This window comes from Balaenoptera musculus, chromosome X, assembly GCF_009873245.2.
Source record: "Balaenoptera musculus isolate JJ_BM4_2016_0621 chromosome X, mBalMus1.pri.v3, whole genome shotgun sequence".
NCBI lineage: Eukaryota > Metazoa > Chordata > Mammalia > Artiodactyla > Balaenopteridae > Balaenoptera > Balaenoptera musculus.
This window is the reverse complement of record NC_045806.1, coordinates 125,841,774-125,852,316: the sequence shown is the minus strand read 5'-3', so window position 1 is coordinate 125,852,316 and position 10,543 is coordinate 125,841,774. Positions and strand designations below refer to the sequence as shown.

The 10,543-nt window shown below is 54.7% G+C and overlaps 1 protein-coding gene across 2 annotated transcripts; it reads right to left on the bottom strand.

The window, feature by feature from the left end:
• Positions 1 to 201: 201 nt before the first annotated feature.
• PRRG3 (proline rich and Gla domain 3) lies at positions 202 to 10,265 on the bottom strand. Of its 2 annotated transcripts, none has more exons than XM_036840879.1 (4): positions 10,218 to 10,265; positions 7,465 to 7,502; positions 6,210 to 6,370; positions 202 to 5,816 (listed from the first exon to the last, which is right to left on the bottom strand). In XM_036840879.1, exons 2-4 carry the CDS (start codon positions 7,469 to 7,471, stop codon positions 5,289 to 5,291), a joined length of 696 nt encoding a protein of 231 aa, XP_036696774.1. In that variant the 5' UTR covers positions 7,472 to 7,502; positions 10,218 to 10,265; the 3' UTR covers positions 202 to 5,288. The 2 variants fall into 2 exon arrangements, with proteins under 2 accessions (XP_036696774.1, XP_036696773.1); XM_036840878.1 differs by lacking the exon at positions 10,218 to 10,265 and adding an exon at positions 9,943 to 10,027.
• Positions 10,266 to 10,543: the final 278 nt, after the last annotated feature.

Here is a 10,543-nt window from a genome sequence, read left to right as displayed (position 1 = left end):
CACGTATGGGGCAAACTTTAGGACCCAGGACATCTCTGCTTCCTGCTTCTAAACTGGTTTGGGCTGTTTCCTTATCTACAGCCTGACTTTTGGAAAAACAAGTTTGGCCCACAACCATCCATGCCCCGTGGAAGTTTGAGAGTCAGCAGGGATCCAAGACGGGTGAGGACAGAACACAAATGAATACCATTTGCTCTTTATTATTATTCATTATCTTCTGGTACAGAAAGAGACAAACTTAACAGCTAAACCCAACAATTACAAAAAGAGAGAGAGAGAGAAAGAAATCAGAAGTACGTTTGTTTGTTGCCCCCAGGCTCCAGTGAAATCCTGACATATTACTGAATGTACAGATTTCCCAGCTGACATGGGTCAACACATGAATTACGAGCACAGTTTAAAGTGGTACCAAAATTAATCCATTTCACAGTAATCTTGTCTATAAGCTCAGTTGCACATATCAGGGTTTCCACTGTCACAAATTCACGACCACAGAGTGAAAGAGCAGGTGTGTTCAGGCCTGGGAAAGTGGCATCCGTAAGGGGAGACAGATTGGGAGGCATAAGCAGCTGTGGGATTTGTCCCAATCTCGAATATCTGTGTTAATACTTGGGCTGGGGGCGGGCGAAGGGCAGGCACCGGGCAACGGTCACATAGCTCAGTACAGTGGGACAACTGTTGAGGCACTGAGCCCGAGGGGGTGTGCTGCGCTGTTAGGATATCTTTGTCAGGAAAATTCTTGCTCCAGAAAGACTCACCGCCCACAGCCTGTGAAAGGAAAAGCTCGATGCGTTTGAATATTTGGGGGCGAATGATGGGAGCGGCCAGTCTGATAGCGAAACATCTGCTTTACAGACGATTTAGCAAGATATACAGTTATATTACTTTAAATTGCAGTTTAGTTCACAAACTATTTTATTCATAGAGCAAATAAAGGAGGAGAATGAAAAGCTGCCATACCCAACATTCCCACGGTAGAGAGAGAACCAGAGATCATCCTGTACACGAAGAGCCCGAAAAATGAGAGCTGCCGAAGGCACGGTGAAGGGATCCATAATATCTTGAGCCTTTTATTTGAAAAAGGTACTCATATTAAACTAGATCCCTCTTACACATATGCCCCTGAAAACTAACTGAAGGGAAGAATACCTTGAATATTTCTACGGAGTGAGAATCGCAGATACCGTGAATTATCTTAAGTTGTGATTTTCTCTAAGTTTTGAATTAGTGGGCTTCGAATTAATGGGCTTTTACCATAGTTGCAGGCAGTCTGATTAAAGTACTTTTAAATTAGCTAATTATACTGATTAGCATGAGTAGCGTTCGGTGGGGAGGGTGTGCTTGTTTCTGAATCAGTGCAATCCTGACATGCAGCTGCGTTCTTGTCAAGCTGAAAAGCGGCCTAGACAGCAGCTTGTCTGCCCAGCTCTCCATCTCGGCCTTGAACGTGAGGGCACACACATGACACGTAGCACACACACGCACACTCCTAGAAACAGAGAGTGTAGGTAAGAGAGTTTCTCTTAATAATCTCTCTCTCTCTCTCTCCCTCTCCCTCTCTCTCTCTCTCTCTCTCTCTCTCTCTCTCTCTCTCTCGGACAAAGGAACAATCTAGAGGCAGCGTAGTTTTTAGTTCTTCTTGTGGGATGCCATTTGGTTGTGAAAAGATCAACCTCCAGCCAGAGAAGAACCATCTGGCTCCAACTCCTTAGCAAAAAGATGCTTTCCTGACCCGGATCCGTCATCTTCAAGCTACCGAAAACACAAAGTCCAACAAATTGGGCAGATTCTTATTTTCCGAAGCACCCTAAGGAATTCACACTAGTGGCAGTGGGATTCGCAAGTAGAAGAGGAGGGCCCTGGCCTCCGGGTCAGACGGCGCAGTGTTGTGTGTCCGTCAGCCAGGGCGCGTCACAGCTGTGCAGGGCTGCACACGCTGGGCACCTGCACACTCCACTTCCTGTTGTGCTTTCGTTTTGTAAACCCCCAAGTGATGGGGAGTAGCAGGGGAGGGGCAAGATTGTGATGCTTGTTTGAAAAAGTCTTTGAAAGATTTTGGTTGAAAACATGTGACAGTCACATTCCAAGGAATTTGTCAAAGCCTTTTCTATTTTTTTTTAAGTGAAAATTATCTAAATAACCAGCCCTGCCGTTCCCAAAGTCAACAGTCACACATCTTTCCACCAGAAATAAAAATAAAAACCAAAAAGGCCCAGGAGTGCTCAGATTTCCTTCAGCTGCTGATACCCACGGAACAGGAGCCAAGGCTGGGGGCACTGCTCCAAAAGGGCATGTGAGGGGGGGGGGTCCCACAGTGGGGAGGCCCACAGGATGGAGTTGCTTCATCTTCATCCAAAACCTTTTGTGAAGGAGGGCGGAAGGCGGCAACTCTGGCGGGCTCGCTCCAACAGCTAATCTCGGCTTTCCTGACTCAGGGTCCTGTCCTCAGGCTGCCTAGCCCTGGGAGGTGACATTCCTCCCTTCAGACCGGAACCCTCCTGGTACAAATATAGCCACACACCGGCTATTGTTTCAAATAAGCATGTGAGAAAAGGCAACGTGCACACGTGTATACACACACACACACACACACACACACACACACAAGTCCAAAAACAATGAAAATGTGGCTACTGCAGATTAAGCGCTGTATCAAATCAACATCCATACAAAGACAGAGTTTGAAAAGATATGTACAGGGCATTCGTAAAAGCCAAATGTGCACCACGAGGAGTTATGACCATGGTGTACTGTACAATCTTTTTTTCTATGATATACTGCGAAAAACGTCCCAGAGACCACGGTGGCAACCCCACGTGGAAGAACGCTGCGAAGCACCTGAACCGGAGAGCTCGGCGCCTGCAGGATGCAGGCCGCCCTCCAACGGGCCGGGCTCCTGCATCCCACCCGCTCCCACCTCCAGCCGGCTGCAAACAGCAAGCAGCTCAGCAGAGAGGGGCTCGACGGGGGCCAAAGGGAGCAGGCAGTCCCGGGCAACCTCCCTCTGGCTCTGGTGAGTGGGGCCCACGGCTGGCTCTCTCCCGTGCTCCAGGGTCACACGCAGGCACGGCCCCCGAGGAAAGGCTGGGATGGCAGGGACCAGCCCCGGAGCCTCAGGCTGCCCCGGGTCCTCCAACATGGCTGAATAGGATGGACCCCAGCATCCCTCATGGACAAAGCAGGGGCTTTCTAGGCCCAAAATGCCTTTGTGAAAAAGGGCAGGAGTGCGGTGCTGGAGGCCCAGAGGGAGGAAAAGAGGGAGGAAGGAAAGGTGGAATGCCACCTGGTCAGCACCTCTGGCATCAGGGAGCTCTCGGGGAAGGGGAGCAGGGGTGCGGAACGGTCCAACTCGCGGGAGACTGACTCCCCAGGTTGAGACTCGACTTCAGAGTCCTACAAAGGCCTCCGCTAAAACTGGTCCCTTATAACCTACATATTTCTAGAAGAATCTTCCTAAGGGCAAACTGCACTGGCTTCCCGGTGTCTCAAGCACTGCACAGGCGTTAGCTCAGCCAGCCTCCAGGAGACCTGTGAGGTAGGGGTAAGGATGGAAAACCCCGGCCACAGGGTTGTGCTGTCCAAGCTGGTGGCCTCGCTGGGGTAAGAACACAAAGCCTCCTCGTTTGAAGCATGTTCCTGGGTGAGTGCCCAGGACTGGAGGGGCCTCCAGAAGTCATCTGTGGCCTCTAGGCAGGGCCGCATTCAAAGAACGAGGCCTGAGGCCTGCCTTGGAGAGCTGTTTAGACAGAGAGAAGCTTGTCTTCTCAGTGGGTTTTAAACTGCTGTGGTTGCCAATAGACCCTGGCTGTGCACTCTTTGGGGCCCCACAAAAATTTGCTACATTTTTTAAAGCACCACAGAGGAAAAATGGTTTGGTGCTGAGGCCAGGAGGATGAAGATGGAGGGGTGGGGAGGCAGTATTGACAGTGTCTTTTGCGCGGTCGCTGACATTTAAAGGGCGGGTCACCTCTGCCCCGCTGCAGCCCGAAGCCTCACTGAAATGGAGAGGTGGGCAGCTCCTGGGCCACAGAAAGGGGTTACTAACAGTGGACCAGCATCTGCTAATGACAGAGCAAATCACTGATGGGCCGTCAACCCCAGGTCATGAGCTTCCCCATCTCCCCCACAGAGAAATTTCTAAAAAGGGACACTTTTGGATCTTCTCCCCTGGTGGGCACCATCATTAAGAAGAAATCAGCCATCTGAAATTCAAGTTCATCTCAACACACCTACTCACGAAAAGGGCAGTAGCCTAAAAGTTCACAGCCAGAGAGCACAGTGCTGAGGAAGCCCAGTTCGTGGGTTTAATCATCCTACGGGCCAACCTCACAAGCAGAAAACTTCAGCTCTCTGCCCCAGCCCAGACCCCGCCCGTTCAAAGGCCATGGGCTCCACAGGCAGGGTCAGCAGCGTCCGTTTTCCCGAGGCTATGATAGGGCTCGTGCCAATGGGTAGCGGCTTTAGCACAGCTAAAGGTACACGTGCCTGGAGAGCCAGGGTCTGGGGGAGGCCAAGCACAGTAGGATCAGAGCTACCCTCCAGATGGCAACGTCCCCAGTCTGAAGGAGGTAGCTCTGTCGGCCAGGCCCCGCCCCTCATCCTTCACACACCCCCGTCCTCCTTCCAGGTGACTCCAGACATTCCCTTGAACCTGGTCGGGAGTGTGGGGTGAGTGTCGGGGGAGGGGAGTGTCACAGATGATCTGCGTGACTGATTTCCCTTGAACCCCTATGAGTGGCCCAGGTGATATCGTTCTGTTTTATTGTGTTCGTTGTGTTATTACTCTTTTCGTTTCTGTTCTGTCCTTGTCCTTGTCAAACGTGAGCAAGGACAGAAAGCACAGGGCTAGTGAGGGAAAAGGGCGCTGAAGGGCTGGCTTCTCTCCCTCATCTCTGTGGCGAGGCTTCAGACAAACCGGTCTTCGGCCAGCTGCGTGGCCCCCGGGCCCGAGCCTATGGACATTCTGGCCACAATCAATTCAATGGGGTGATTCCTTTGGCATAAGAGAAGCCAGTCCCTGACAGGAAGACAGGATGGCAGGGGCGTGAGGGCTTCCGGCAGAGCTAGGCTCTCTGGCCTGTGGCTCTCCCCAGAGGTGTTGATGCATGCGTGATCCCTACCCCCTCCACCTGTCTCTGACAACAGACTTCCTACAAATCCACGGATAGGAAATTATTTGGCAACAAGGAGGCTAAGGCTGTTTTGTGGTGGCACAGTCTTAAAAAAGTTAAAAAGAAAACAGGAGGCCCCTGAACGAGGCTTTCACACTGGACAGGACCCGAGTCCTGCTACTTGTCTGAGTCGGGGTTGGCGGCCACTATCTCCTCATACTTCGGGGGCGGGTCGCTGTAAGAGACGCTCGCCTCCTCACCGCTGCTCTCCTGGGGACCTGTCACCTCCTCGTAGGACGGCGGAGGGGTGGCACTGGACAGCCTGGAGAGAGACAGCTCAGGAAGGTAGAGGGCGCTCTCGAGGCGGACCGTGGTTCTACCCCCGCGACTAGGCCCCAGCACCACCTGCGGGGGGCTCCCTGTCTCCCGGTGCCCAGAGGTCTCCCCCTGGCTGTGCACGGTGCCCCGGTACACCATGACCCGGGGCAGGCTGTGCCCCGCGCGACTCGCTAGGTACCGGTTCTGAGCATATGAGGGGTGATGACGGGTGGCCTTCTGCAGCTGGCACCTCCAGATGATGAACAAGGCGATGACAATCAGCAACGCCACCCCCAGAAGGGGCACCACCACGTACATGGCGTCTGAGCTCTGCGCAGGGTCTCGAACTGAATAGACTGCATTCGGGTACCCTTTCCAGAACTCCATCTGCAAAAGGAGGAGGAAGGCGGCTGACACTTACACGGAAGCTCTCGTATCCCAGATGGAGCTCAGAGCCCTTCAGCAGGTCTGGTTTTACGTTCAGCGGGGTCTGCGGCTGCCCCCGCCCTGCCCTGTCTGACTAGCCTCTGAGCGCCATCAAAGAGGCCGTGGAATGCCCCGAGGACAAAGGACAACACTCACAAGTCAGGAGGCCCCCAGAGTCAGGCAGATGGGACTCTAAGGACAGGTGATCTGTTCTTCTGCGGTCCCAGTGGCCCTGGCCTGGACTCGGCTGGCTTCCCTTCATTGCTTCCAATTCGTCTGAGGTCCCCAGGGCCCACTCTGCTTATTCCCGAGGCCAGCTGTGCTCCCAGCACCCAGCCCCAGGGCGGTACATGCCGTTTTCTCCTTGTCCTCAAACACCTCCTTGACCTCCTCGTAGCTGCAGATCTCCTCCATGCACTCCCGCTCGATGGTCCCCTGGCGCAGCTCCTCCAGGAATTCATTGGCACGAGGGAACCGTTTCAGGACCGAATGGGCATTCTTGGCCTCCAGAAACACTGAGGAGAGAGTCACACCAAGGTCTGCAATGGGGAGGGGCCCAGAGGCTCCTGCCAACCAGACCCAGCCCAGGCACAGAGGCACAACTATGGAGGGAAGCAAGACAGAGCCAGCAGGCAGGACACCACCCCAGACACGTAGAAGGGATGGAAGGGCTGACTTTCTGTGATGCCACGGTGTGTCTGCCTAGAATGTCATGGACCCGACGAGACTCTGGAGGAAAATGGGGCTCTCTGAGAGTGAAGTGCATGTGGCATGGGAACCATGGACATGACAGATTTTGAGTGTTTTAGTGAAAAAGTATGCAGTATCTTCTGCCTCACCTCAAAAAGAGAAAATCAGGGCCCTTATCATAAGAATGTATTTCCCTTTGAGGCTGACGCTGTAACCAACACTAAAGAGCCCCAGAAGACGCTGCCAGGGTGGTGTCCCTCCACCTGAATGGACACCTGTGCCGTCAGGTGGCCTGGCATCGATAGTCTTGCCCCAGACAGTCTGGTACAAACCCAGGCTGCAGTAGATCGGGAGACTGGATGCACGTGAACCGGAGAATGCCTCTGGGAAGAGGGGTAGCGGGGTCTAGATGGAGAATCTAGGCTTTTGGAGACTGGGCACAGATGCATCCGTCAAAAATGTCATGGAGTGGGAGCCGTATCTACTTATTCTCAAGGGGAACCCCAGCTCCAGCTGAGCCGATTGGCACCCCCATAAGCCTGAGCTGAGACTTTAGAGGATGAAAGAAGAGGTGACATCTGCTCCTGGTATTCCCCTCGAGGTGGGACTTCCTAGTCCTCATGTCAAGCAGCCCCTCTTGGTGCCCAGGCAGGCACCCCTCCCCAGGCCCCATGGCCTGCCACATTAGTTTCTCTCAGAGTGGCCTGGGGAGCTGCGCATCTCCACGGGAGCACGTGCTCCAGAAGGGAGCCAAAGAGTTGAGAGGGTAAAGATGTGAGCCAGCCAATTGGACAGGGGCCACAGGAAAACCCCCAGGGAGAGGAAAGCTGGAAAGGACTTGATAGTCAGACTTGCCCCTTTCCCATGAGCCCCTAGGCATGGCTCTTCTCCCCCTCAGCCTGGGCCCGGAAGAACTCACCTGCCATGGCGCTCCCTCAGGTCCAGTGTCTCACTTCCCTGACAAAGGAGAAAAGCAGAGTCATGGTGAAATCACACCCCAAAACCTACAGGGCACCCTCTTGGTCCTGGGATGTGACTCCCACCCACACTGGCCGGGTCAAAGGGCAAAGCAGCACCCCATGGGGCACATCATCCTCTGCGCAGCCACTTACAGCCCTGCCGCTCTCATCCTTTCCCAAGAATACACTCAGAGAGTCTAGACCTAAGGGTTGAGTGTTTTCTTTCAAAAAAGAAAAACTCCTACAGGCTGAGGTTCCGCCTTCCTCACTCTCCTCGATGAATCTCTGCACTTTTGAGCTGGAAAAGACCTCAGAGACAAGGGGCAACAAGAGCCATCTCCAAAGTCATGGCCCAAGCCCAGATGACCTGCTCGTGTTCGAGCTCATGTTCATCTTCCACAGACAGGGTGGCAAGGATCTCCTGAAACAGACTAATCTCTCTTCCCTTTGCATTAAATAACACGGCAGCAGAGGACCTAGACGTTAACTGACGTGCTCAAAACTGAGCCGCTAGCTAGACAAGACTGTTGCCTCTAATGGGAACTATCATCTGAAAGCTCAGGAATTATCCGGCCAGTATGTAAACCATGGCCGCAGCACACTGCCCTCCCCCGCAACGTACACTCCCACTCATGCACATATTCCAGAGCACTGGCCAAGCCGTCCACATCTGGGAGCAATCACCCCACTGCTCCCCTCCCAAGCAGAAGCTCTGGTTTTATGACTAACTGGATGTAAGACACAGGAACGGTGTAACCCTTTTTGCCTAGGCTGCCAGGAAGTTCAGTACTAACATTAACCGTGAAGGACAGGCGCCCTGGAAGCCCAGCTGTTAAACACTTATGCGTTCTCCCCTGTGACATGGTACCCACTTTTCTACTTATGTTTTCAATCTTATGTATATTTAAAATATACCCTCTAATCCTTTCGGCAAACAGGTAGAATATTAATCATAAATAAAATTAAAACTCAAGGAAAAATAGCAAATGTAACATCCGTCTATGGAAACACTGTGTTAAGGGCGCCTTTCTCTCTTGCACCCTACAACAATCCCACCCAAAACTATCAGCATGGGAATTTGTCAACAGATGGGCCTGCCATTGTGAGAAAAGTTGACCCCAAGTGTTTGTTTATAAGAGAGAAGATGTAATATTTTCTCAAAATCCTGCTTCTGTTATAGATCTCTGAGGTTCCCCTAAGGCCAGTGCCAGTCACGTGTCTAAGGTGTGGGCGTGGCATGCCTAACAGCAAGGTTTTTGATTGAAGAAAAGTGGTTTGAAAACAATGAGCAAAGGCTTTAATAATAAGTGACGACAGGAAAATACATGTTTCATTGCTTATCAATGAGAACTGCATTTAAATTTTTCCTGTGGAGAAATTACGTAACAGCTTCCATAGAGCTATGTCTTATCCCAAACACACCCGACTGTGATGCATGCACATCCACACGTATCATAGGCCAGACTGTGTTATCCTGACACCTGCATAAGTCATTAGTTCATGTTTAAGCTTCAGACATGCCAGGAACTCCTCCAAACAGCTCCCAGGCATGGCCCTCTCCATTAACAATTCTGTGGCCACCCTCACTACTGCTGCTGCCCTGAGGCCTTCTCCCCCTCCTTCCCCCAAAATTTAGCGCCTGCTTCCTCCCCTATAAATACAGCATCAATAGGCCGTTACTATGGCAACAGTGAGGAAGCGCGAGGGCTCCACGACAGAGAATACTGCTGCAGTCACGCATGTATATGTCCCTCCTGCCCCTGGTGGATACTGTAAGGCTGAGTGGAGGCCGAAGGAAATTTTAACCCACTCCCCGCAGGAACACAGCTGAATCCTGACGGCCTGGAAAGGAAGGAAGGCAGGGACTGGCCACCACAAAGACCTTCCTTAACCGCCCCCCACCCCCGCCAGGCTGCAGCTGCTCCGTCCCAGCACTCTGGGACGTCACTCCCGAAGTCCCTCGCATGGGCACTGGCAGCCATCTGAGCATCTAGTGTCCCAAGACGTGGCCTCAAAAACGTTTCTCCAAATCCCAGCCCTTTGCATTTCCCTCACTCAGAACTGATCACCAGGAAAGGCTTCTGTGATCTCCACATCTCATGACTCATCAACCCACCCGATGACACGGAACTCCCAAATTCCGCTCCAACTCAAACTCTGGGCCGTCCTCGTCCCCCTTCCACTCATGCCAGCCCTGAAAGTGCCCGTCCTCGCCCACCGTCGCCCGCCACCGGTGCCCACCACCAGTGCCCGCCACCAGAGCCCTGCCCAAGAACTCCTGCTTCTGGCCCAGCAACTGGGTCTGCTGGTGAACCCCCAGCGCCCTGGCCCGGCCGGGCCTCCAGATCCTCCCCCAACAGGGCCCAGCGCCCAACTCAGTGGCCCTGGACGCGGCACCGGGCCCGCGGGGCTGGGGCGCCCAACCCCAGCGGCCTCACCGTTCTCCGGGCCCAGGAGGCGGCAGCCCTGTTTGCGCACGCAGCCCGCCACCTCGCTGCTGCGCCTCTTCCAGCAGGGCCCCTGTCCCCGCCCACCTGCTCCCCGTCGGCCAAGCCCCCCGGCCCGGCCCGGCCCAGCCGTCTCCTCCCACCCTCCCTCCCCGCCCCGCTGCCCTCCCACCGCCCCGGGCGCCCCGTGGCTCGGCCCGGCCGGGGCCGAAGTGCGCCTGGAGCTCCCGCCCCTCGCAGCCGGACGCCCAGGCCCTACCCATTACCTCGGTACCCCCCTGGCCCTGCTCTCCTCTGGGGGCTCCGCCGCTGCCCGCCCCCCAAACCCCGCCGCGCCAGGTCTGGCCTCGCGCCCCGCGCCTTGCGCGCCACCCTCGAGCGCCACGACCACCGCGCCCCGGTCGCCAGGCCGCGATCGTCGCGCCGCACCGCGCGCCGGGCCGCCGGGCCGAGGAGAGGAGAAGGAGTTGGGGGCGACGAGAGCGGGCCGAGGGGGTAGGGAGGGCGGGCCGGCGAGCTGGGCCGGAGGGGCGGTGGCGCGCACCGAGCACCGCGCGCCCGCGCCCCACTCCGCCGGCGCCGCCCCTGCCCC

Coding starts and splice junctions, on each gene's coding strand:
- PRRG3 (XM_036840879.1), bottom strand. Junction 5,817..6,209: donor TTGAGGACAAGGAGAAAACG/GCATGTACCGCC, acceptor CTCCTTTTGCAG/ATGGAGTTCTGGAAAGGGTA.